Source organism: Stylophora pistillata, chromosome 3, assembly GCF_964205215.1.
Source record: "Stylophora pistillata chromosome 3, jaStyPist1.2, whole genome shotgun sequence".
Lineage (NCBI taxonomy): Eukaryota > Metazoa > Cnidaria > Anthozoa > Scleractinia > Pocilloporidae > Stylophora > Stylophora pistillata.
The window spans coordinates 24,572,908-24,600,214 of record NC_142521.1 but is presented as its reverse complement, the minus strand read 5'-3'; the positions used below and the strand labels follow the sequence as shown (position 1 = coordinate 24,600,214).

Genomic DNA, 27,307 nt, shown 5'->3' with positions numbered 1-27,307 from the left:
TGGAGAATGAGAAAAAATTTGACTTTTAGCAAAAGGTGTTATAACATAACCAAAGTAAAGCGCGCGCTCTGATTGGTCAAATTAGCGTCCCCCATTTGCCCATGGGTGTACGCTGCTGACGTGAGCAAATGCAAAGACTATTTTTCCGCGCGCGCTTGTTTTTTTCTGGTCACGTAAGATTTGTTAAATAAAAGGGAACTCTAGCTACAGTGTGTTAATGTTATGTTATAAAACAAATGGTAAACACCACAGCGTACACTATTGAGTTATGGATGCACTTGGGAGGTTTGCTAAGCACTCAAGAAGCTAGAGTCGCTCTCGGCTATCGCCTCGAGCGACTCTTACGCTTCTTTCGTGCTTAGCAACCTCCCGCGTGCATCCATAACTCAATAGTGTACGGTGTGGTGTTTACCATTTGTTAATTGGGGACAGTTTGCAGAGAGATTATCTGACGCGTAGTTGTAGAATGATATAAACGCTTTAATTACGATCATCTCATGCTTGTTGACAACCTCGGGCTGGACAAGCTCCAAGTCCAAACATTTCCACCATTTGTGACATTTTGTGTTGTCTTCAATTATCTACGCCTACGGTAAAAACTGAACGAAAGAAAACTTGAATTAACAACTGATCCGGATAGAAGAATATTATAAACCTGATACTTACATTTTCCGTGCAATCAACGGTAGGGAAAAAACAAAACTGCAAACAAGCATAGCATTTACGGTCCCCGACACGAAACTATACACTTATACCACACCAAGTGCTACTGAGCCACGTGACCTAATCGCTACCAGTTCGCAATTGGTTCATTCGGTCGCGAGTCGGCCCAAACATCCACCCCGCCTTGGGGCGATCTCATAAAGCGTCCCAATTCTGTGGTTTCTTACATCGATTCTAAGTCATTTTCCAACAAACAAAGTTTCTGAATCGGACGAACGTAGACATTGTCCTTAGTTTCAACCTTTACAGTTCGCACTAGGCCATGCGGGCCGGGGTACGTCTCAATGACATGTCCGAGGTTCCAATGTCCCCTTGGAGTGTTATCGTTAACTAGCAGCACCAACGCATTGTGTTTGACATCAGGCAACGCCTTCCGCCATTTAGCCCGGGACTGTAAGCTGGGTAAATACTCCTTAAGCCACCTCTTTTAGGACAGATTGGCAAGGTATTGTACCTGCCTCCACTTCTTCTTATACATGTCGAACTTGTCGAAGACTCCAGGTGGTAAGCAAATAACCTTGCGCTGCATAAGGAAGTGGGCGGGTGTTAGTGGCTCAAAGTCACTAGGATCGTCAGAGTTTACAGTTAGGGCTTTGCCGTTCAGAACACGCTCGACCTCGGTAAGCAGTGTTTGCAAGACAACATCTATGACCACGTGTCCACCTATGATAGCTTTGATGACTGTCTTCGCACTACGAACCAAACGTTCCCATACACCGGATATACTTGATGCAGTTGGGGTTGAAATATCCATTTACAGCCATATTGAATAAGTTCACTCTCAATCTGTCCCTGGTTCCATTTCTCAAACTCTCCTTTAGTTCGCGCTGCGCTCCCACAAAGTTGGAGCCATTATCACAACGAATCTCTTTCACGTCGCCTCTACGATTGATGAAGCGCCTTAGGCACATGACGAAATCATCCGTGTCCATTGCGTTAACAACTTCCAGGTGCACACAACGGGTGGTTAGACAGGTAAAGAGACAAAACCAACGCTTTGTGCTCCCTCGGCCATGTTTGACGTACAGGGGGCCGAAAAGGTCCATTCCTGTATATGAGAAAGGTGGTTCATATGCCATCAGACGTGCCTCCGGTAAAGGTGCCATCTGTAGGGTCATGGGTTTGGCCAGGACTTTCTTGCACCTGACGCATCGGGAAAGGACTGAGCGAACTAGAACACGGATTTGAGGAATCCAGAAGTCTTCCCACATCTTGGCTATTGCATGCTCACGCCCCAGATGACCAATGAAATGATGGACATGACGAACAATCTTCTCAGCTACAGCATGATTCCTGGGCAGAATGATTTGTCGGCCCTTGTTAGATTCAGATACTCTTTTCTGGCCACGTCCATTGACTCTTAGTACTCCCTGATCATCCAATCCGAGATTTAAGGCTGCAATCTTGCTCGATGCTCGGACGGCACCATTAGACCTCAGATCCTTCATCTGCTGTGCATATGCTGAGCCCTGAACGATCCTTGCGATAGCCACTGTACCTGCATTCAAATCGTCGACAGTTAACCTTCTAATCTGGACCTTCCCTTTATCTTTAACGAACTGTATAAACCGTAGGAGCCATGCTACCTTGCGCCTACGGCGGGTCCAACCTGAGCAGGTTGTAATAAGGGCTTGGAGAGGGTCTTCCATAGAATCTTTGATGGGTTCAAAATTTGAACTTCCTTTCTTCGCCACCACTGAACCAGAGCTCAGTTCCAGGGAGTGTACATGAGTTTCTTTCTTTTGTTCCAAATCTTCACGAGGTAGGGTTCTACACTCTTGTTTCGGCCAGGAATGCTCTGGTCCCCACAAAAAGTCATGTCCACGAAGCCAACTGTGGTCGGCAGTCAGAGAAGATGGGGTCAGTCCCCTTGACACCTTGTCTGGGGGATTCAAAGTCCCTGGCACATGATTCCAATCCTGCACGGGTGAGTGCTCCTTTATTTCTTCAACTCTGTTGGCAACGAAGGTTTGAAGTCTTCGTTCCTCATTCCTTAGATAGTGCAGTACTATCTCACTGTCGGTCCATAACAATGTCCTGTCAATGTTCAGTTCTAATTCTTCTCGCAGCATTTTACACACACGAGTTGCAGGTAATGCTGCCTGCAACTCTAGTCTGGGAATACTGACAAACTTCACTGGTGCATTCCTAGCCTTTCCCATGACAAAGGTACAATGAACCCGACCATCTGGATACTCAGCTCGCAGATAGGACGATACACCATACCCAACTTCTGATGCGTCCGAAAAGACATGGGGCTGCAACTTGCAGTCTTTCGGGTCACCATCTTGTAAAAAATAGGATCGTGGAAAGCGCAACTGTGACAAAGAAGGTAGTTGAATCTTCCACGTCCTCCACTTTGATAGAAACTCTTCACCAAGAGGCTCGTCCCATCCAACGTTAGCCTTCCTAATGTCTTGCACTAAACTTCTTGCAGCTAGCGTTACGGGTGCAGCGAGCCCTAGCGGGTCGAACAAGGAACAAACAGTAGACAAGATGCCACGTTTTGTATCAGGGCGATCAAGATGCCTTATTTTGAAGTCAAGAGTATCATCTCCAACAAACCAAAGTACCCCCAGTGCTCTCTCAACGGGTGGGTCTTCCAAATCGAGGTCGAGAGTTTGGTTGGACAGTTTGTCACTTTGAACTGTCTTCAGCACTTCCTTCGAATTTGACGTAAACTACGTCAGGTTGAAACTTCCTCGTGCAAGGATGTTGACTATATCTCGGGCCAGGTGAACGGCTGACTGCTCATCATTCTCAGAAGGAAGAGCATCATCAACGTAGAAATTTCCCTTTAGAGCTGCAATGACACTGGGGCTGAAGTCCTCAGCATTGTCATCGGCGACTCACCTCAGGGTGGAGTTAGCTACGCAAGGGGAAGATGCTGCTCCAAATACATGTACTTTCATAACATAAACATCAGGTGGGTCTTCGTAGGTATTTGTCCACCATAGAAACCTCAATGAATCCTGGTCCTTTTCACGTACACGAATCTGGTGGAACATTCCTTCAATATCTGCGGCAATACCAATCGTATCTTGGCGAAAACGCAGGAGGACACCGACTAAACTGTTGGTCATGTCTGACCCGCTCAGCAGATTCTTGTTAAGCGAGGTCCCTTCGAACTCGGCTGCCACATCGAAAACAATACGCACCTTTCCAGGCTTGGTAGGGGAAGTTACGGGTTGATGTGGGAGATACCAATGGGTACTGGATTCCTTAGCTAACTTCTTCTCAGACAACTTGCGAGCAACTCCACTACTGATGTAACTGTCCATTACCTCGCGATACTTGATGGCCATCTCTTCATTCCCCGACTTCGTCAGGCGACGTCTCAGGGACTCTGAGCGCTGTCTGACCATATCCGCCTCCCGGACAGCTCAATGGATAGAGCGCTGGACTGTTGTGCGGGAGGTCGAGGGTTCAAGCCCCGGCCGGACCAACACTCAAGGTCTTAAAATAATTGAGAAGAATTTGCTACCTTTCTATAACATCAAGAAATGGTTAGAAATTCCAGTCTTCTCGGATAGGGACGAATAAATGGAGGTTCCGTCTGCTGCGGGGTTGGGGTACGAGACGTTAATTTCCCACACACGAGATTACTGGGTGATGGATGTCCTCCCCTGGGGTGGGATGGGTGGGAAGGTGAGATCAATAGACCGAAGCGGCTGCCAGAGGCGCCTGATATGCTGACGTCTGTTCTAAACCTTACACTGCGCCCGTAATTCAGCCTCTGGGATGCAAGTGGTCAGATATAAACTATATTCGTATATTCGTATCAAGATTATTTGGAAACCAGCGTTCATCTTTCTTCCAAAGCATGCCCACTTCATAACGTCCATCCGCAAGACGTGTGGTGTCTTCAATTATTTGCATTGCTCTCTTATCTTTAATTGAGAGGGGCTTTTCTCCTGACTTAACTACTCCATACTCTTCAAGCTTCCAAAACTTTTAAATGAGGTCAACGGGCTTGTGATCAACTGAAACAAAGTTAACTGAGACTTCCTGGGTGTTCTTGCCACCATAGCAACTGCAAACACGCCAACCAAGGAGGTAACGACAACCATAAAGTCCTTTCCTTGCATCCTCAGGAACTCGAACTCTTTCTGTATATGCGCATAGGGAATGTTGTTTCCCACAAGAATGGACACTCTCTTAATATCAACTGCTGGAAACTCAATGTCACACAAGTGAGGGTGGTTGTGGACATCAATTCGCTCTGGCAAGGCTCGCTGTGACTTATTAAGGTCAGGTAGGACATAGGCCTCAGAAATCTTAATACTTTCCCCAGAACTCTCCACGGAACTGAACGTAAAGGATACTCGATTAGACTCTACTACCTTGCCACTGTTCGTGATTGTATTAATTCCAATCTGCTCAGGTATTCCTTGTATACCAAGATGATCCACTAAACCAAGGTCGATGAGGGTATCCGTACAGCCACTATCTAGGAAGGCGTAGGTCGATACAGTACTACCATTCGATGCGGTGATAATGACAGGTACAACCTTCAACAGAACTTGTGTTTCTGTGGTAGACAAGCCAGCAGACGATATGGATATTGGTTCAGGTTTGTCTGGATTAGCATCAGCGGTTTTACTTGTATTCACTGCCTCGTGACTAGTGGGATGAAGGGTGGCTGGGGGCTTGTCACCTTTGTCATTGGACTCCTTATTGTTGGGTGAGTTAGGACGGAGGCCATCCTGAACTTTGTCAGTATGCAGAAGACTAAGGTGACGCCCTGGGCATTTTGAACATGCAGGCAGTTCAGGGCACGAGCTAGAACCATGACCAGGCCTTTCAATGCCGCAGTTGAAACAAAATCCACAGGAGGTCGCATACTGTCTTCGGACTGCAACATGCTCGCAATTCTTGATTATAGGGCAATATTGAAGTTTATGACGCTTAGACTTGCAGACTCCACAGTTTCTCAAGCCAGAGGCGGGATGATTAATTCCAAGTTCCGTGGCACCAATTGTGGAAGTCCTTATTGGAGGCTTGGGAGGCACCTTAGGCTCTTTATTCTCACGCCTCAATATTTGACCTCCAAACACTGGTTCGTTTCTAATGGACGCTTGTCTCTTCACAAAGGCAGCAATGTTCTTCAGCCGAGGAGACCTTCCACTCTTAACAATCTCGTAGTTTTCGTTTTGCCATTTGATGATCAGATCATTAGGAAGACGGCTAACGATACGCTTGAGGTTTGTTGCGACGTTCGCTTCACGTTCAGTGTCGCCTTGAAGGATTTTTGTAGCTGTATTCAGCTTCTCAGAAAAGTTCATAAGTCCAATATTATCCCCATAGGTCAGCCTTGGCCCAGCTACAAGATCTTCCATGCATGCTTGAGTTACCCTTATTGTTTGACCAAATCGTTCCTCAAGGGTTTTCATGATGTCGTTGAATGAATGAACAGCCTCTGATTCGCTTTACCACTTCCAAAGCTTCTCCAGTAACAAACTTAGGGAGATATTCAACACGCTGGGCATCAGTAAGCAAATCACTTTCGAGATGTATACGCATTTGGTCACGAAAGAAGGGGAAATCCACTGGATTCCCACTAAACCGTGTCGGCTGCATTCCACTCAGCATTAATTTTTAAATACAATTTAGCTATGAGCTATGTGGGTTTATAATTTAGATATATATACTTTTTACTCAAATATTGTCACATAAGATATGTATTTTTTATCTTGTGAGGAAATAAAGACTACTACTACTACAAGTAGCCCTCTGTGATTGTTGGACACTGCGTACTCTAAATGTCTGGGGTGACTTCACGCTGTCAAGGATCTTAGGGACATTAGACTCTATCGTTCACAAGGATGACTTCGGTTGAGTTTTCATGCTGTCCCGAGACTCCAAAATTCCCGACACTGGAGTGGCCGGCGTTTCTGTACAAGGGTTCAGTTGGGATACAGTCTCATTACCAATGACGGAGGTGGCACCCGGGTTTGCGTCAGATCCACTGGCCTTAATTTTGTCAGAGGTGACCGCAGTAGAATGTGGGCTCTTATCAACCAGGAACGTGATAGCATCTAAGGGACTAGCAGCGCCAGCTGTCAGACCTCCATCATCGTGGTACTCCGTTTCAATCTTCCATTTTAGTTCAGCTAATGTTGCTTCCTCTTCTATGCGCCTAAGTTCCATTCTTTGTTTGTGCTCGTATGCCATTCGAGCTGCTTCAGCTTCTTCCTTTACCCTAGCCCTTGCCAGGTCAAGTTTCATTTTCGAGACAAGCACCCTTTTCAGAGATTTCCTACGTGACGAAGAAGACTTATAGTAGACTGACACATTGTCATCACGTTCCACGTCCTGATCTGGTAGTCTAGGATCCATTCCAACATTTCCAGGTGGAGAGCCCAATTTTTGCGAGAAACCTTCGCACTCATTAATGACGTCAGGCGCATTTCGTTTCAGGTTAGAATAACGATTCTGTACCTCTTCTAAGCGCTTTCTCTCATTCATTCCAACAAGGTATTTCTTGTGTAGCTCTTCCAGTGCCTCCCACTTTTCCGAGAGAAGATCAATATTTCTCTTAGTTTCCTCTGGGCTTTGGCCCGCATGGAGTTTGGACGGAATTACCCTCAGTAAATTTTCAATTTCCTAGCAAACATTTGCCCACAGCATAGCCGTGCTGCGTTGCTCCCGCGAGTCCCTTTGCCGTTCCAATCCTTCGAAATCGACGCGAGTGCCTGGTGGGGGCCTGAGTATGAGTGAGAGGCCGCCGTAGCTTAATGGCCAAGCAAAAACATCTGTTGTGGTACAAACAGGACTAACGTTACCATCTACTGTCGATGTATCAATTCTTCCAGGAAACTGGATAGGAAAATCGGGCAGTCCAGGATCCATTCCATCTCCAACGTAAACGAAACCATTTACGTATGATGGACGATCCTCGCAGTAGATAGCGCTATTTGAGCAATAGCGAAATTCAGACCTGAAAAAAATCAGGCCTGTACGGGACTCGAACCACTGACCTCTGCGATACTAGTGCAGCGCTCTAACCAATTGAGCTAACAAGCCAACTGAGAGCAGGCCGTTAAGTTGATTCGTAATGAACCCGTGAAAGTGATAAATGAGATAGAATAAATATATGAAAATCATATATTTTGAACTGCGGTATTTGATACGTATGATGGACGATCCTCGCAGTAGATAGCGCTATCTACTGCGAGGATCGTCCATCATACGTATCAAATACCGCAGTTCAAAATATATGATTTTCATATATTTATTCTATCTCGAAACCATTTACATTCGTTCCACTGTCGAGGTCGAAATCCAAACGATTTGATGCATCCATCGCTCGACAAAATCCAATTGCAATCAAATATTTAGAAAGAAAATTTTTTACTGATGTCGGGGACAATTTGCAGAGAGATTTTCTGACGCGTAGTTCTAGAATGATATAAACGCTTTAATTACGATCATCTCATGCTTGTTGACAACCTCGGGTTCGACAAGCTCCGAGTACAAACATTTCCACCATTTGTGACATTTTGCGTTGTCTTGAATGATCTACGCCTACGGTAAAAACTGAACGAAAGAAAACTTGAATTAACAACTGATCCGGGTAGAAGGAAATTATAAACCTGATACTTACATTCTCTGTGCAATCAACGGTAGGGAAAAAACAAAACTGCAACAAGCATAGCATTCACGGTCCCCGACACGAATCTATGCACTTAAACCACACCATGTGCTACTGAGCCACGAGACCCAATCGATACCAGTTCGCAATTGGTTCATTCGGCCGCTAGTCGGCCCAAACAAAAGGGCCATTTTCAAATAACCACAAGTTACGTTCCGGCGATATAACAGCATGTTTCAGTCTAACGGCTAATTTGACATTGTTGTGCGAAATCTTCAACAATGAAGAAACTGGGCTCTCTACAACCGCCTCCCGGTTAGCTCAATGGATAGAGCACTGGACTGTTGTGCGGGAGGTTGAGGGTTCGAGCCCGGGCCGGACTAACACTCAAAGTCTTAAAATAATTGAGAAGAATTTGCTACCTTTCTCTAACATCAAGAAATGGTTAGATATTCTAGTCTTCGCGGATAGAGAAGAATAAATGGAGGTCCCGTCTCCTGCAGGGTTAGGGAACGTAGGAGACGTTAATTTCCCACGCACGAGATTACTGTGTGTTGGATGTCCTCCCCTGGGGTGGGATGGGTGGGTACAAAGGAGTTAGGTGTCAATTGGGACGAAAGTTCTGTTCCTTTCTACAGCCATTTCCGGGGGGAATGAATTAAACAAAGCTAAAAACTCTCCATAAGAAAACTGTGAATTCTGAACAATGCTTTTGGTGGCTTTTATGTCGAGAAAGTTGCAAATGCCTGATAAAAATGGGTAACTAGGTGAATGGTAAATGATTCCCTTAACGAGCATTGTTCATCCCTGACAAAACCCAAAGTGCAAACTTTTCTCAAACATTTACACATTGCCAGAAATTTGGGACAATATGGCGGAGGCGGTTCTCGTGTTACAAGCAAAATGGCACCGAGACGGTATAAGAAAATGTATGGGAAAAGATTGTTTTTTCAAAATGGGTGTCTAAGAATGGGATATTAGGGACCTTAAGATAGGACGACGGTCGAGCTAGGACGGCTACCGGAAGTAAATTTACACAACCGGGCATGCGCACGAGAATTCTTGCCTCGCGTGTTTGCCGTCGTGGTCTCGTCGAGGACGCCATTGAGGGAGTTTTGCCATCGTGTCGAGAACGTGAGTATTTTCATCTTCTTCTGACTTGTAAAACATTGTACTCGATTCTAGTTTCATACATATCGATGGGAATGCTTATTAACATGATATTTTTCGTGTTTGTAATGTAAATGAATTCAAATAGGAATAAATATTTATAAGTGTATTGACCGTCTATTTTTTTGTGTTTTCAGTCGCCATCCTGGATGCTCCCGCGAAAAACACAGCAAAGAAAAGTAAATCGATGTAAGTAAAGTTGAGCAATTCTGATAGGAGTATAGTGTTTAAATCAAGTAGAGAGAGCAAACTGAAGGGCAACTCGATTTTTAAGTAAAAATCTAGACTGTAAGTTTGGTAATTGTTTACCTTTCGTCGAGTATCAGTCAGGATTCACATAAATTAAGGTTACTCTTTATTCAAGGATTGATTTGATTATAATCTTTAGGAAGCCTATGGTATAGAGTACTGTTCATGACGAGAAATTATGTCGAGAAATATTGGTTGTAGATCCATTTACTGGGACTAAAAAAGGGCACGGTGGCGAGAGGAACTAAATGGGAAGAGGTCGCCGAAAACTTAAACAAAATTCAGCAAGTGTACTTTAAAGTTGACAAGCGGGCAGTCCGAGATCGTTGCAACCTACGTTCAAAAGATTTGAGAAACAAGTTTAAAAGGGGAGAAAAAGAAAGTGGAATCGAAACTGATATGACAGTTGAAATGGCACTGGAGGAACTGATTGAGAAAGAAAATGCATCGGATAACGAGCAGAGAGTTGTTGAGAACCAGAAGAAAGTCAAGGAAAGTGAAGACTGGTTACTGTTTTTTTTTTTGGGAGGGGGTCTATTATGAACCATAGACTTACCTACAGGCCCGTACATATTTGCAATCATACCATTGGGCGAGGTAAATGATTGGAATTTTAGTGCGTGTACCGCTTGTGACCATTGTATACGACTCTTTTGAATTCCCCAGGACGACAGATTGGTCTTACGGTCCCATCTATGAAACCTATACAATTGTCCAGTGCTGCACCTTTGTCATGGACTGCTTCAGCATACCTCTCTAGACTAACAGGGTCTAGAATTGTGTGGTTCCACGGGCTTATTCTGTGGCCGTGTGCGTTGTAAATGTAATCCAAAACGACGTTGTATATCATGCTCAGCTCTGTTACTGGTCGCTCGAAACGAGGGATCAAATCGGAGTAGCGACACGGATAAGTCAGTCGTCTTAACACCAGACATAGTCCTTCTATTCCGGGAGCTGTTGAGCCTTGGTGGCAAGAAAACGTTCCAGGAATATCCAGTGCTTCGGCTAGTCTTGGTATTTCATTTTTTGTGAATCGAAATCCAGCTTTGCATTCCGTATCGTCCATCGCATCCAAGTCGAATCTTTCGTAGTCTTCATATGAAAATTCTGGATTCTTCGAGAAGTTTCCTTCATATAGCAAAATAAATTCCTTGTCATCGATAATGCCATTGTTTTAGCTTTCCAGGAGAAGATTCCTAGCATCTTTAAACGATGTCATTGCTGTTATAAAGGGAAAATTATCGGCGTCGCCGTCTTACTCAAAAATACACAATCTTAAGTATTTTGTTTTTGGCGGCAACGACGGGACTCGTCCCAGTCTTACTCCACAGTGTCGTCCCTGTTGTAGCTCCCCATCTTGGTATCTTAAGTTCCCTATTCTTTCGCTGCGTACTTGGAAATGCAGCCTGAATCGGTTAAAGCGTCCATCGTTACGAAAAAGAAATACTCAAATTCGAGCCTACCTTTTCCCAAGTTATACGATTAAACTTATAATTCTGACTCCATTTTCCCATACAAACTCTTAAAATCTGCTTCGACTAGGTGTTACAATTCTTTTGTCGTGGGAACAACCTTGTGAAGATTCGCAACTGCGTAGTTCGATATGCATTCTTCAGAAGTTTGCTCAACTAAATCGCTCGTCAACGGTCGAATATGTTGGCCCACAAAATTACCTTGAGCCGGGAGACTCTTCGTATTTTCGCAAAGCTCAAAAGTCCAATACGCCATTTTTAAATACCCCAGTTTTAGGAAGGAAGAACACGAAAGATACAAGTCCCTGTAACTGCACAATTTCGCCGCCATTTTCTTTGTTTTGACGTCTCCCTTGGCTTTCCGGGATAGTAACGTACCAGGCCTTTCTCTGGCGGGGTTTTACGAAAATAGAAAGTTACGTGTTCACTCCACTTCCAACGCCGCCATATTGAATTGTCTGTAATACGATGTACCGCTGACATTTCTTAACGGGCTCGAAATGTCCCCGATTTCTAGTGATTAGAAGGCGGTAAAAAAAATTCCCCCGCAAATAAAAGGGTATGGATGAAAAAGAAGATAACTTACTTAAATTTTTGGTAGCCAAACAAACCCTACGTGTCATTGGATTGGTATGGTCATATCGGCCTTTGATCGTGTTATTGAGTTAATAGGGACCTTTAGCACTGAAGACGAGAGCGTGGACGACTACGTATATGACCGATTTAGGCCTGGGACGCGACCGTCGTCCACGGCGGGAGACAAACACTTTAGCACATCGGTTACGTGGACGCGTCCTTTACTGCTAATTTGAAAATGCAAAAATTATCCACTAAAACAATTCAACTTTTTTTCAGTGTTGTAATCAACGTCAAGTGATTCAGAGCTAAGCTAAGTTTACATACACAGTCGATCCGAGCGGTTCGGATATTTTTCAAAGCCCAGAAATCTTAAAAATGCCAGCTGGTATAAATTACAAAAAAGTAACGAAATGTCCGCGATTTCTATTTATAAAAGCATTTATAAGGCTACGTACTTACCCTACAGCACTTTTATCATCATTCGCCATTGCTTTCTCCGCTGTAAATTGTAAAGCGCAATCTGCGACTCGAAAGAAATCAAGTTTTTTTCCGTCACGGTACGATCAAATCACTTTCGGCACTGTTTTTATTCCCCAACCGACCCTTTAGATTGAAGAAATCCCTAAGATAGGTAAGTAGAAATTAGAAAACAAATAAAACATACTCACGTTCCCGTCAAGACGGCAAATGGCGGCAAATGGCGTCCTGAACGAGATGTGGACGACGACTCGTGCTCGATTAAGCATGCGTGGTAGCATCGAAGTTCGTTTTCCCAACTTCCGGTCGGTCACGTTCACGTTCACGTTCTCGTCGTCACTGCTAAAGGTCCCTATTAACTTTCACAACGAGATAATTACCTTACAAGCTGAAAGAAGGGAATGTAAGCGAAAGGAGAGGAAAGGAAGGTAAACATCAATAGAAGTAGTCCTCCATCCAGAGAAACATGTAACAGAAGGCTGTGCGGAAAGAGGAAAGAGGAACCAATGGAAGAAAAGCGAAAAATGTACAAAACACCAATACTGGCGGTCACAAAAAAGAAAATAAACTGAGGGACAGGAAGTTAACAGACAGCTGTAGTAAACAACACAACTACGGTCAAGCTGTATATCCAGTAACTTCAAAGTTTTATTTGACCATTGTTATTCATGAAACTAAAGGAAAAATAATTGGCACCCTATATTCAGGGGTCACTAGGGAAGGAGGAAGGGAGTCTGGCAGTCAGGAACTGGCCCCCTTTCAAATATACCTGTCTCCCTTAAAATGGGGCTTTGTCATTTTAAGGTAAATCGAAGTCCGACATTGCAGTTTTAACTGTAAAGTGTTTTCACCCTCATTAAATAAAGTTATCCCTCCCTCCCTCCCAAAATGTCGTTCCTCGTAGGTCGTAATAATTCTTTGTATGTTCCATCAGTTCTTTGATACTCTTTGCATGTTCACTATTTATAACTCTTAAAACTATGCAGACTATTTTTCGGAGGCGTTGATTTACAAGTGGTAGTTCGCATTAGGGCATTCCGTTTTCATTAAAGACAAAACGGGGGGCGAACTCGTTAATTTTCCCTAGCTTTGCAGTGTTGTTTTTATCGCAGAAATGCCATGTCTCTGAACAGTAGTTGAAGTACAGAATAATGAATGCGAGGTACAGACACTTTCTCATTTCAAATGGTAGGATCTTTTTCACTTGCTTGAGTACAGCGATCAGCTGCGCCAAGGATGATTGCTGATGACACAAACATTTCACTGTAGGCTAAAACAGATCTCAAACAAGCCTTAACCCCTGAACTAAGTAACTCAAGCTGCTGGCTTAAAGCCAAAAAGCTTAGCTTAAACGTTGCCAAAACAGAGCCAATGATAATTGGGTCATGGCAGAGATTATCTGTCCAAAATGAAGACGTCGTAATAAGAATTGACGATCGAATTATCAAGAGGGCTGGACAAACGAAATCCTTCGGGGTTACCATAGATGCTCTCCTTACTTGGTGCAAACACGTTGAAGAAATAAGCAAGAAGGTATTCCCCAAAAGTTGCATTAGCATATCCCCGGGAATGTCACTTAATGAATTCAATAAATCTCGGCTGGAAACTTCCTTCTGGGACTTTCTCGATAGGTACTTGTGTGCTAGGCTCCTACTCGACTTGTCCCTCATGATAAAGACATGTTGTATCCTTTTCAACATGGTTTTAGAAAAGGGAAGTCATGTGTCACCCAGCTCACTGAAGTTTTCTACGACATTGGTAAAGCTTTGGACCGTGGGTTAGAATCTGACGTTATCTGTCTTGACTTTGCAAAGGCTTTTGATTCTGTGTGCCCAGCAAAACTAGTGTCTAAACTGAAAGCTTTTGGAATTGATAACCCTTTACTCTCTTGGTTCCACCTATACCTAACTGAAAGGCATCAGAGAGTGATTATAAATGGAACTTCAAGTAAATGGACTGCTGTTGGATCTGGTGTCCCTCAAGGGTCTTTATTAGGACCTATTCTATTTTTATTGTATGTTAATGACATGCCTACTGTAGTTAAGAGTGCGTTTCTGGCTATGTTTGCTGATGATTCTAAACGTTATGAGATCATAAATAATATAAATGATTGTAACGATTTGCAAGGGGACATGCACTCGGTCTATGATTGGTCGTTAGCAAATCAATTATATTTCCAGCCTAAAAAGTGCGGTAATCTACGTATATCTAGAAAGCGCATAAGCCCCCATCGTAGCTATAATTTAAATGGTATAGATTTGGAGGTTGTCTCAACTGAAAAAGATTTGGGGATTATAATTGCAAAGGACACCTCCTGGAAAGAACACTTACTTATGATAGTTGCTAAAGCAAATAGGCTTCTAGGTTTTCTTAAACGAAATTGCGCAGGGTTGGTTGTGAGGGCCCACTTTTGCGACTTTACTGCTCCTTAGTACATTCCCATTTTTGTTATTGTTCTTAGCTATGGGCACCTTAGTCTAGTATTAGTAGTTTACTCTTAGTGGAAAGGGTACAGAGAAGAGCCACACATTTTATTCTTAGAAATAGTACCCTATCCTATAAGGATCGTCTTGTTAGTCTTAAACTATTACCACTTAACTATTGGTTGGAGTATTTAGATCTCATATTTTTCTTTAAATGTCTTCATGGACATATCGATCTAACCCCAACCGATTGATAATTATTTTCCACCTGTTACCAGTCAGACTCGCCTAGGATGCTCAGCTTTTACCTTTAAACTAAATATGAGCAAAACATCTACTTTTGGAGACTTTTATTTAATTAGAATTATCCCCTTGTGGAACAATATTCCAGTTGATGCTAGGCAGTCAGAGTCCCTTAGCTCTTTTAAGCGCAAGCTTAAGGAGTTTTACTTTAACAGACTCTTAAATGTTTTTGATGGCGAAAACTATCGCACTTTTAAAATAAGGTGTCCTAAATGTCGTCGGATAAATACCCACTCGGTTTGTAGCTGTTAGTTTCTAGCTATTGTCTTCTTTTTGTGTAAGTGTATTAGATTTAGGGGATAGAGGGGATAGGATGCTTAGTTTTTGAGGGTTGGGTTGGTGTTTAAACCTAGTAGGGGACTCATGTCCTATTGTTTTTATACCAGTACTTTGTACAAATCCTTAAATAAATAAATAAATAAATAACAAATATAATTACAACCTGAGAAACTCCGAGGGAATAATGGCTTTTACCTCATCACATCCTCCTCGATAAACTTAAGGGAACAGGGAAAATCCTTATGTCATCAATTGGATTCTTGACTTCCCAAGTCTCAGAAAACAGAGAACAGAGAGTTGTGGTTGATGGATTAACTACTGAGTTCTTAGACACTGATAGAAGCGTGCCTCAAGGAACGGTTCTTAGCCCCACTCTGATTTCTTTGATGGTTAATGATGCACAGTTAGCCATCCCTCGAAGGAACCTTACAGTGAAATTTGCAGAAGATATTACTTTTAGTATCCCTGTAACCAAACACAGCATTGACACGACAAATAACGAGGTCAACAATATGAAACATTAGATTAATAGTAACAGAATGACCTTAAATCTTTCGAAAACATGGGAAATGCTGATCCGCAGCAAGACTACCAGGCCTGACCCACTACTGGTACCTGGCATTGAACGTAAAAGCTGGTTGGAGTTGCTCGGTATCACATTTCAAGAAAACCCTTGCTGCTGGGAAATCCATGTTGACAACCTTATAGCAAAAGCAAGTAGTCGACTGTACATTTTGAGAGTCTGCAAATTTTATGGTCACTCTCAAGACCAACATAACAAGTTATTTGATTCCCTCTTCTTATCCTTATTTGCCTATGGCATAGAAGTCTAGGGATCTGCTTGTCAGAAGTATTTGGCTCGAATAGATAACTTCTGCAAAAGAGCTTGTAGATATATCTACTCCACCACGACAGATCTCGGGATATCAACTTTAATACAGAAGAAAGATCAACTTCTGTTTAATAAGATTATCACTACGGACAACCACCAACTCCATGACTAAATTCATTCATTCATTCAAACCGGGAACCAATTATTTGAAACGTAGCTTCTCCTTTGGCGGGGCCACGTTATGAAATAACTTGCTCAATACCTTAAAAAATGTTGGATCTGTTGACAAATTTAAGCGAAATCTGAAGGTCTCCAACATATCGGATTTCCACATGGCAATCAGGTAAAGAAGATACAAACAGTCTTAGTTTTAACTTGTAATACTCAAATGATAATTTTCCGTGTCAAAATAAAGCCTTACCTACCACCTAACAACGATGTTCGGGAGTTCAGACACATCTTGAAATGTCTCTAGGGAAATTTAAAAAAAGTAAAACAAGACAGTGACGAAAAAGGCAAGAGCGAGGGAGAATTGAGAAAAAAATTTAACTCCCAAAATCCAAATGGGATGAAACGGGCCGTAAATCAAATTCAAAGATGCTGGAAGCGGATGCAACCACATTCAAAGAAAGTATTTGAAACATCCCGCTATTGTTTCAAGAATGAAAAGAGTATCTTCTTGGGCTGTGTGAAGTCCTAGGTGCAGACAAGGAAATCGTCGCTTGAATAAACTGAGGCATCTCTCAATAACACACCTAGTGCGCCTATGTTATAGCGCATTTCTTCTTGATTTTTTAGCTTGAGTATTGGTGTCATTAAAAACGCCCTGCAAGCGCAAGCATGCCTTCTAACACCTACTGGAATGCCATCAACAGTAGTTTCCCTCAATTTATCTACGATCTTGCTGTTCTCAAAAATGCACAAATCGTTAGTCCATCCAAGCCAGTGCGCAACGATGGCAATGATGACTGCATTGCCATAATAAAACGTTGAACGTTGTCAGAGTAAAATTATTTTCTGTTGATATATGCCATTGTATTGCACTTGTTTGGACATACGATCCTAATATGGGTGCAATCAATGCCCCCGATAATACCTGGAAACTAAGCAACATCATGAAACCTTCATTTGATGTTACTTAATTCACCAGGAAATGACAGGAATTGTCCTTCTCGTCTCGAAACTGCTCTCGACACATGCAGAATAAACAGACACGCAAAGGGACTTAGTCGCAAAAAATTTCAAATCAATTAAGACTTGCTGTATGATTGTCAGTGCCGAGTGGTAGACTTCTTCTTGATTGGTAAATCTCAGTAAATCATTCTATCATTCAAAAAATTTCAGATCAATTAAGACTTGCTGTATGATTGTCAGTGCCGAGTGGTAGACTTCTTCTTGATTGGTGTTTCAGACCATACTCTAAACTTTTAATTAGGTCTGCAAATGAGTCCTCTCTGAAGTGAAAGCGAATTAAAAAATCTCCAACGGGTCACTTAACTCTTTCTATAAGTTGCCGAGTTTTTTTCTCTTAACTATCTGAAACACAGTAATCCGCACATTTTAAAGTAGCTGGCAATAAAGTGCCATATAAACAGCGTCTAAAACCAACCTCCAAGCAGATCGACCGGGCTAACATTTCGGTTAGCTCAATGGATAGAGCGCTGGACTGTTGTGCGGGAGGTCGAGGGTTCGAGCCCCGGCCGGACCAACACTCAAGGTCTTAAAATAATTGAGAAGAATTTGCTACCTTTCTATAACATCAAGAAATGGTTAGATATTCTAGTCTTCTCGGATAGGGACGAATAAATGGAGGTCCCATCTCCTGCAGGGTTGGGGTAGGAGACGTTAATTTCCCACACACGAGATTACTGTGTGATGGATGTCCTCCCCTGGGGTGGGATAGGTGGGAGGGTGGATTAGCACGAATGGTTCCTATGTTCCTTTCTAGTCCTTCCCCAATGCAAAACTTAATGCAGTGAAAATGGACTAAATTAAATTAGATTAAACTAAATTAAATTAAATTAAACTAAATTAAATTAAATTAAATAGTAAATTAGATGCAAACACCAAATTTGATTTTTTTTTATGATCAAATCTCCCAGTTTATTAACTGTCATACACCATACTGGAAGCTCTCTCAACATGAAACAAAGTTATTTACTAAACCATGGATTACAAAGGACATACTTGCTAAGATAAGATACAGGGGTAAACCCTATTCCCAAGTCATAAAAAGTAAGCAATCAGATCCAAATCTGATATCTCTACAAAAGAAATTCAGGAATAGTGTTGTTAAAGATATCAAAGCCAGCGAGTCAAATTACTTAAAGAATTACTTTCTGTGTAGCAGGAAGGATATTAAAAAAGTCTGGTCGGGAATTAGATCAATCATAAACATTAGTAAAGTGAAAGCTGACTATATCTCCACCCTTCTAGAAAGTGGCAAATTTATTGACAATACCTGTGGTATTGCCGACATCTTTAGCAACTTTTTTTGTTAATGTGGGTGGAAACACTGATAAAGATATTCCACAGGAGAGTTGCTGTCCTACCTCTTTCCTAAATAGCAATTTTCCTGAATCAATGTTCCTTTGAAGTTGAGTCTCACATATCTCAAATGGACAATAACAAATCTATTGGCTCTTGCAGTATTCCAGTCAGAGTGTTAAAAATTCTTAAAACCCATGTTTCTCCTTCTTTCGTCTCTAATTAATGACTCTTTTCTCTGCGGCATTTTTCCAAATAAATTTAAATTGGTAAGAGTTACTCCAATTTTCAAGAAAGGCTCTATACAAGAAAAAGATAATTATAGGCCACCATTAGTGCTATCTCTTTTTAGCAAAATATATGAAAAAGCTATGTATCAGTGCCTCTATGGTTATCTTGAATGTCATAATATTCTCTACTCACTTCAGTTTGGCTTTAAACAGAAGTGTTCAACTGATCACGCACTTATAAATACCGAATCCATTAGTTACTCAGCAAAGGAGGATTAGTTGGGTATCCCACAATTCCACCCTTCGAACTATATTATCAATTCGCTCTAGTCACGTAATCACTCTGTCGAGATGGAGGTAGTTGAGATCAACAGCGAAGTGTTCTCGCGTTCGCCACTAATTTATGTCAACTGCTTGGATTTGGATAGTCAGACTTACATCAAACTTTCCAATTTGGCTTGTTGTCCGAGACTTCCAGGCTTTTCAATGTGATATTCTTTCAATTTACCCAAACAGCTAGAGGATGAAAGCGAAGATCGAAGACGTTCAGTGCTTATAATCTTCGACTTCGATTGCGTCGAAAATCGGTTTCTTGCCGCTTCGGATATTCCACCATATGACGAATAAGAAGGAGATAACAACATCCCAGAAATGCCCCGGCTAGACTTACAAGTCTCAAATTGTAATTGCAGTTGCTACCCGACGAAAGGAAAAATCGCCGTGAAAAGCCAGTCTTCTGAAGAAGTGGCAAGCGACTCGAGTTACCAAAAGAAATGAAGAAAACACTCCATCACAAGATACTAACCTTAAGTAAGGAGCAAACCTTTACAAAGATGTACTAAAAGGGGCATTTAATACAGATAGCAAAGGCTATCGATCGATCAAAAGCGGGCCGGGTGATACACCAGTCGAGGAAAGACGTCAAAATTTTGGCGCCAATTTAAACAATTTTCAACGGCCACATATTCCTACAAAATTCGGGGACTTAAGGGGACCTTCGCTAATATTGAAAAGTGCCATTATTCAGGAACCACCAGGCGGAATAATATGCTTAAGTACCAACCAATAATAGCACAACAGGAAAATATCGATCAAGCGTTAAAGTAAAGCGCATAAACAAAGCCCATCATTCGTGCATACCACTCATAACAAAGGCGTTTTTTTCCATTTAGAGAAGAGCAAGTTCAAGTACTGAAGTACTAAAGTCAACTTAACTGTTACAAGAATACATAAAACCGTTCAAATCACCTTCCGTGGTCCTGAATAAGGACAAACAGCCGTTCAAAATTCAGTCAACTTTCCAGCGCGTGCACTCGAATTCGAGGCAATGTGACACCTTCTCATCGATAATAACGCGCAAGGGTTAATGGGATACCCGACTGATCCTCCTTTTTACTCAGCTTACAACAACGAGTTTAGCTGTGGTATTTTCATTGATTTAAAAAAAGCCTTTGATACAGTGAATTATTCTATTCTTTTGTTTAAATTTTCAAGCTAGAGTTCATGAGTAAATTTCCGCATGTATACGATTTCTGAATGCGGAAATTTACTCATGAACTCTAACTTGAAAATGACCGTGGAGCGGTCGAAACGTCGTTCATATTTTTTATCGCTCGTTTTTATCACTAAATGTTTTAGTAAGAACTTATTACTTTGTTGAAATTGCATCATTATGGAGTAAGAAGTAAAGTCTATGATTGGTTTCAATCTTATCTATCCAACAGAACACAATTTACGTATGATGCACGATCCTTCGCAGTAGATAGCGCCATTAATGCAATAGCGAAAATCAGACCTGAAAAAAATCAGGCCTGTACGGGATTCGAACCACTGACCTCTGCGATACTAGTGCAGCGCTCTACCAATTGAGCTAACAGGCCTGATTTTTTTCAGGTCTGATTTTCGCTATTGCATAAATAGCGCTATCTACTGCGAAGGATCGTGCATCATACGTATTTAATACCGCAGTTCAAAATATATGAACTTCATATATTCATTGTATCTGATTTATAATCACGAGTTTATTACGAATCAACTTAACGGCCTGCTCCCAGTTGGCTTGTTAGCTCAATTGGTAGAGCGCCGCACTAGTATCGCAGAGGTCAGTGGTTCGAATCCCGTACAGGCCTGATTTTTTTCAGGTCTGATTTTCGTTATTGCATAAATAGCGCTCTCTACTGCGAAGGATCGTGCATCATACGTATTTAATACCGCAGTTCAAAATATATGAACTTCATATATTCATTGTATATGATTTATCATCAGGGGTTTATTACGAATCAACTTAACGGCCTGTTTCCAGTTGGCTTGTTAGCTCAATTGGTAGAGCGCTGCACTAGTATCGCAGACGTCAGTGGTTCGAATCCCGTACAGGCCTGATTTTCTTTTTTTTTTTTTTTTTTTTTTTCTTCTTATTTAAGGTCTGATTTTCGCTATTGCATACATAGCGCTATCTACTGCGAAGGATCGTGCATCATACGTATTTAATACCGCAGTTCAAAATATATGAACTTCATATATTCATTGTATCAGAAAAAAATTTGTGTGTGTTAATGGTCATGACTTTGATTTCCTATCAGTCACTTGTGGGGTTCCTCAAGGATCTGTTCTTAGACCTTTGTTGTTTTTGTTATATATCAATGACTTACTTCTCACTTATTTATTGATGACACAAACATTTACTGTTCCTGTAAGAACCTTACCGATCTTGAACTAAGGTTAGATCGTGAGCTCAAAGCAGTAGCAGAGTAGATGAAATCTAACCGACTAGCACTTAGTATTCTCAACATGACGAGCTTTGGCCCCGGAAAAAATTCGCAGCACGTATTCTAAAGAGGCGCTATCATTTCTGTCATCAACGTAGAGAACCAATTAACTCTTGCAGTCGGTAGATGTCTCTGCGGTTAATCAAAACTGGGCATGCCATGAAGATAAACCAACAGCTTACGAAGAATTAAACGAGCCCCTTGAATTATGTGAGTAGTACCTTAAAACAAAAAATTGCAGAAAAAGATTTGAGGCGATGAAGAATGCCGGAAAAAAAATGCGTGTAGCCTCTTCAGCTGTAATTTAAAATTCGTAGCAAAACATTGCTGCATTTTCAAAAATACCGTTGCATTTCTTGGTATCTTGTAACCTTGCCTCACAATAAATGAGGAGTTACTGAAATATAAAGTTTCAGCCATCCATGTCTGTTATATTTGTGAACAAAAACGCGCGCGTTAGCGTTTGGAATCCAGATCACTTGTTTCGTTCGCATGTATAAAGCATAACGTCAGGTATTGTACTTGTGCGTTACGGACAGCTCGGCAAGGAACCTTCCGTCCATTGTGATTGTTATTTTATAAGTTAAAGGTTCACCTATTAATTAACAATTCACAATGAATCTTTGATCGGAATCACTTAGCGCGATCTCATCATGGACGCCGAAGTCTTCGATCGATCGACTGAACTTTCAAGAGTTACAAGATCCAATCTCGGCCCGAAAAAGCTCCAGTGCGTGCTAACGAAAAATTAATAGAGAGCTTAAGCATCAGACGTTTTTGATGTCACGGACGTCAGAATACCGGGGGAGACTGGATCGACAACGGCGTTTTAGGCGCGAAATTTTTTACTTAAGCTGGACACCTGCGTCACCACGAACGTGACAGCTGATCACAGTTGTCACGTTTTTGGTCATTGTTTACAAAGGAAATGTGGCCGTAATTTGCAACATGCCGTATTTAAAGGATGTGAGAAAATCACTTTTAATCGCTCATGACCAAGGACTGGTGTCAGATGAGGAACTGTTGCTATTACTGAAAGAGAATTCGTCAAAAAACCCTGAGTTTTCGTACGAAAAATACGCGAGGTTTAGTATCGAGAGTATCGAGGAACCTGAGTGCAAGTCCGAGTTTAGAGTTGAAAAAAAGGACCTTCCACTGCTGGCTGATGCGCTTCGACTACCGGACACCTTCCACTGTAATCAGAGAACCACTGTCGACAAGTTAGAGGGTCTATGTATTTTGCTCAGGCGAATGTCGTTTCCTTGCCGATATAGCGACATGCTCGCACGATTCGGCCGACCGGTTCCTGAACTTAGCATGATATCAAATACGGTGATGAATTATATTTACGATATACATGGTCACAAACTGTGTCAGTGGAATCATGATCTACTGAATCCACGTCACTTCAACACCTACACGGATACTATATCGAATAAAGGGGCTGCACTACAAAACGTAACGATCTTGCACAGATCCTTTTGTCATTGAATCCTTGAATAACGGATCTTGTAATCCACTTAGCGCCTCTGCGATCGACAGCCATATTTGCGCTCGGTTGCTCGTTTTCTTTGCTTTAAACGGATTCTGCACTCTGACTTCTTTCATTAGTGCTATGTCGTGCTGTTCAGACCATTCCATAGGCCCACTACATAAAAGAAAAAAGATAGAAGCGAGTGTTACTGTAGGTAGTAGCTGTATAAAATAGTCGATCACATTTCAGCACTAAAAATAAAAAGCTTAATGGCGGGGAAATTAATGCACTTTCTTGAACGTGAAATACGGCAACGACATAAACCTCTCGACAAAAAGAAAACAACTAATAACAAAAACAAACACATGGCAAGATAACTTGCTATTATATAAGTATTTTTCCTGTTCTGGAAAAAACCTCTGCTCGTAGGATAACTAAAAGAATGGCGACAAACAAAAAAGAATTCACGATCAAACAAAACCAAGTAACAGAACCTGCGGAAACTTGTGCCAAACACGAAGTTAGGTACATTTTGTCCCATTTTTAAAAGTTATTGTTTAAGTGCAGATAAAAAACTACTTTCTTATGAAACCTACAATGTACTTACGGGTTTGATTTGACGATTGAAAATGAAGACATGGTGTCAGTCTTGTACTGAGACAGTCCTGAAACAGAGCAAAACAACACGCACGGCAAACATCCCACTTTCACGTCTGCGACCTCACGTCAAAAACGTCTGCACATGCGTACTGATTGCGAAGCTCATATTTAAACTTCCGGTTGACGTCCGTGAATCAAAAACGTCCGATGCTTAAGCTCTCTAATGTGGAATCGGGCTGAATGCTTCTGCAAAGAACGAAACGCTTCGTCAATTCTCCAATGAAATACGTAGTGTCACTCCAGCGGTCTCAAGCCCGCCAACAAGGCTGTTCGTTCAACACCAGGCAACCAAACAACTTGTATGTTGCATCTTCATTTAGTCTCTGTGCCGCACTACTTGAACAGCGAGAATTTCCGGCAAGTGTATTTGTGAGTTATTAACTGAATTACTATTCCTGTTGTTGATGCGGTAAATCAAATCTCTTTTGACTGTAAACTACCGGATAGGTATGGCGGGAAATGCCTACAGTCGAATGATCACGGGGAATTCATTCAAGTACAGCCGAGCTTGATACCAAGATTTAGGAAGTGGGAAAGAATAATGGTTATATAAGTTAATTTCTGTCTTGCTACTCTCCTTTAACAGCTTTGTCTCCGTCTTATTTTTTAAATGAGTGTTGCACCAACCACAGTGTTATTGAAAAAGTATTGAATGGTCCTCCAGGTTCGAGTATTGTATACATGTACCTGAGGGTTATTTTAAATTCATCTATACCCTCCTGGGTAGTGTATACCTGAGGGTTACTTTTAATCTCCTCTTTACCCTCTTGGGTAGTGTATACCTGAGGGTTACTTTTAATCTTTTCTATACCCTCCTGGGTAGTGCATACCTGAGGGTTACTTTTAATCTTTTCTATACCCTCTTGGGTAGTGAATACCTGAGGGTTACTTTAATCTCCTCTATACCCTCTTGGATAGTGTATACTTGAGGGTTCCTTTTGATATTTTCTATACCCTCTTGGGTAGTGTATACCTGAGGGTTATTTTTATTCTTTTCTCTATCCTTTTGGGTAGTGTATACCTGAGGGTTACTTTTAATCTTCTCTATACCCTCTTGGGTAGTGTATACCTGAGGGTCACTTTTACTCTTTTCTATTCCCTCTTGGGTAGTGTATACCCGTGGGTCAATCATAATCTCCTCTATACCCTCTTGGGTAGTGTACACCGGTGAGTTACTTTTCCTTCCACAGTAGACGGAGAAATAGCCAAACGGCATGGTGCATTGATTAGGGATCATGAATGGGTTGAGGTACAGCTTATCAATGTAGAAGGAAAATAGTCGTAACCTGAACGTTACTCTGTGTAACCTAAACATATTTATGCGTGACATAACCCCATTTCAAAATAGTTATGTCACTCATGAAATATTTCTCGCTTTGCATATTTTTCTGCCTGTTTCCTGGACGCTTTACCGTGTGGTTTGTGAGCGCAAATCCGTCGATGTAATTTTTTACGAAATGTAATATTGTGTTTCGGTATATATACTAGTACTGCCGTTCCAAAACCGCCGCATTTAAAAGGTCATAATATGAGAATAGAGCGTGTAGACGGAACGGAAACCGTCCGTTGAAGGTGATGTGTATTCTCTGGCTTATCTAATCAATGCAGTTTATGGACCTTTAAAGTTGAAAATATGCACTGTTCATAGAAGTGCTTTTCGGAGTTAGCCTTAAATAGGCCGTTGATCATGGAAGTGATTGTTCGTGTTGTATTTTGCAGTGACATTTGGCCTGGACTATTCCTGGACATTGTGTTAACGAATTACTGTTTGTTTCGCTTTATACATTGGTTTCGTCAAAGAGAATAAGCTTAGTGAGCCGCTCTTCAGGCCATTTCGAATCAGATCCGTATAAGTTTCTTACGAAATTTTTGATTTATATGAATTGACATATTTTGAATTCATATATTTTGAATATATGAAGTTCATACATTCTGATTTTTTTTAAGGTCTGATTTTCGCTATTACATAAATAGCGCTATCTACTGCGAGGATCGTGCATCATACGTATCTAATACCGCAGTTCAAAATATATGAACTTCATATATTCATTCTTATTCCGGAATATTGTTTTGTATCAGGGGAAATTTTTTGATTGAGTTTTATTTTTTTCCGGCTTGTCCTTCGCTTTCCATCCCATAAAGGTCGTTTTGACCTTCTTTTCCCCCTTCGGGAGAGGGGAGACGGGGGGGAGGGGTCGGCGTAGTTTATCCCGGCTGTTGAAATCTAAAATGTTTTGTCCCTTTTAACTACACTTAAATTTATTGGTGTATGATCGAAACATCTTCGGATCTCCTTCGGTCGTCTTCGGGAATTTCCGGAAAATGTTTGGAAAATGTTCGGAAACATTCGTCTGGCCTTCGTATCATCGCTTGGCCATGTAATATCCTCTATTATCTTTACCATCCCCTCCACTCGAGATCCAAGTGAAAAATGAAATAGAGACTGGCGACGGCTCAGGATACACATTGGAGCTCACGGACACATTGATTCATTGAATTATTTCCATGCAGAGGAAACTTACTTATTTTCCCAATTACAATAGTGGTAGAAATAATTGAATTCTAAATTCAATCGATATTAATCGAACTCACAAAGTTATACTACTCTTCTCTCAAGGATAAAATTATTGCTATTTCATCAGACGAGGAAAGAGACTGTTTCGAGTGTTCGGCAGTGATAAGCGATGGAGATCTTGGTGTGATGGACCATTTAAAGAAAGAGCATTGGTCTTCCGAGGTGAGATTTCATGTTTTCAGCAGTATATGTAGAAGTGTTGTACCGCGTCGTGCGTTACTCACGTAGGTCACGCAATTAGGGTACGATTGTATTGTCTCGTAATTGGACCCCCTTCAAAGATAGACTACTCATGGTAAGAGACGTGTGTATGTTTTAAAAAGTGTTTTTGAAGGAGTTGCGGAGCTTTTCCGCGCTCTTTACTAAATAAACGTCTGGAGAACCCGTTAACCGTGTGCTGTGGTTTCTCTCTTACGGATTCCACTGCTACATATACAAAGAAATGTTTCCTTCCTGTATTTCCTTTCATTTCCTCTTTTTCTCTGGTGGATGTATGCGTCTGTGTTTTCTTATTTTTATTTTGGAGGGGTGGGGGGGAGGGTGGTTAGTAACGATTCCTTGACTATACTGTGACATTGTTCCTTTAATGTTATTTTTAGCAAATGATAATAGATGTCTCGTCCGAGACATGTATAAGTATGATACCTAGCAAACTACCCTAACAATTATTCCAAGATTATATCGGAAATTTTTGCTGCTTGCTTAATGGTTTTTAAATTCGATTCCTTTTTCGTATAATTAGAGAAGTGTCAGTCCGCGTTTTCTATCGTATGTAGCTTCTTCAGGCTCTTTACATAAGTTATTTGTTATTGTTATTGACAACTCAGGAATCATCGTCTTTAAGTTCTGAAGATATAGAGGAAAAAGAATTTAATAAGTGTAGAGATTATGGAAATTCCTTTTCAGCAAAGAGCAACTTAAGAAAGCACAAACGATTGGGTCGCTGTAAAGGGACCTCCCAGGAACACGAAAGGTAAGAACTACACCACGAGTTAATAGTAATAATAACAATAAT

The 27,307-nt window shown here is 41.5% G+C and overlaps 1 protein-coding gene, 2 long non-coding RNA genes and 1 pseudogene across 3 annotated transcripts in view; 1 reads left to right on the top strand and 3 right to left on the bottom strand.

The window, feature by feature from the left end:
* Positions 1–1,415: 1,415 nt before the first annotated feature.
* LOC111332995 (uncharacterized) lies at positions 1,416–4,088 on the bottom strand. The gene is made up of 2 exons (XM_022938498.2): positions 3,630–4,088; positions 1,416–3,386 (listed from the first exon to the last, which is right to left on the bottom strand). The coding sequence occupies exons 1-2, from the start codon at positions 4,086–4,088 to the stop codon at positions 1,416–1,418; spliced, it is 2,430 nt and encodes an 809-aa protein (XP_022794233.2).
* Positions 4,089–9,875: 5,787 nt separating this feature from the next.
* LOC148735178 (uncharacterized) lies at positions 9,876–10,955 on the bottom strand (annotated as a pseudogene).
* An 11,593-nt stretch (positions 10,956–22,548) lies between these two features.
* LOC148735177 (uncharacterized) lies at positions 22,549–23,886 on the bottom strand. Its single transcript, XR_015998473.1, has 2 exons — positions 23,665–23,886; positions 22,549–23,231 (listed from the first exon to the last, which is right to left on the bottom strand). It is a non-coding gene; the product is annotated as an uncharacterized LOC148735177 (long non-coding RNA).
* Positions 23,887–26,231: 2,345 nt separating this feature from the next.
* The window catches only part of LOC148735176 (uncharacterized), a 1,695-nt gene continuing 619 nt past the window's right edge, over positions 26,232–27,307 (top strand). The window contains exons 1-2 of the long non-coding RNA XR_015998474.1: positions 26,232–26,454; positions 27,199–27,265. This is a non-coding gene — a long non-coding RNA (uncharacterized LOC148735176). The remainder of the gene's footprint in view (positions 26,455–27,198; positions 27,266–27,307) is intronic.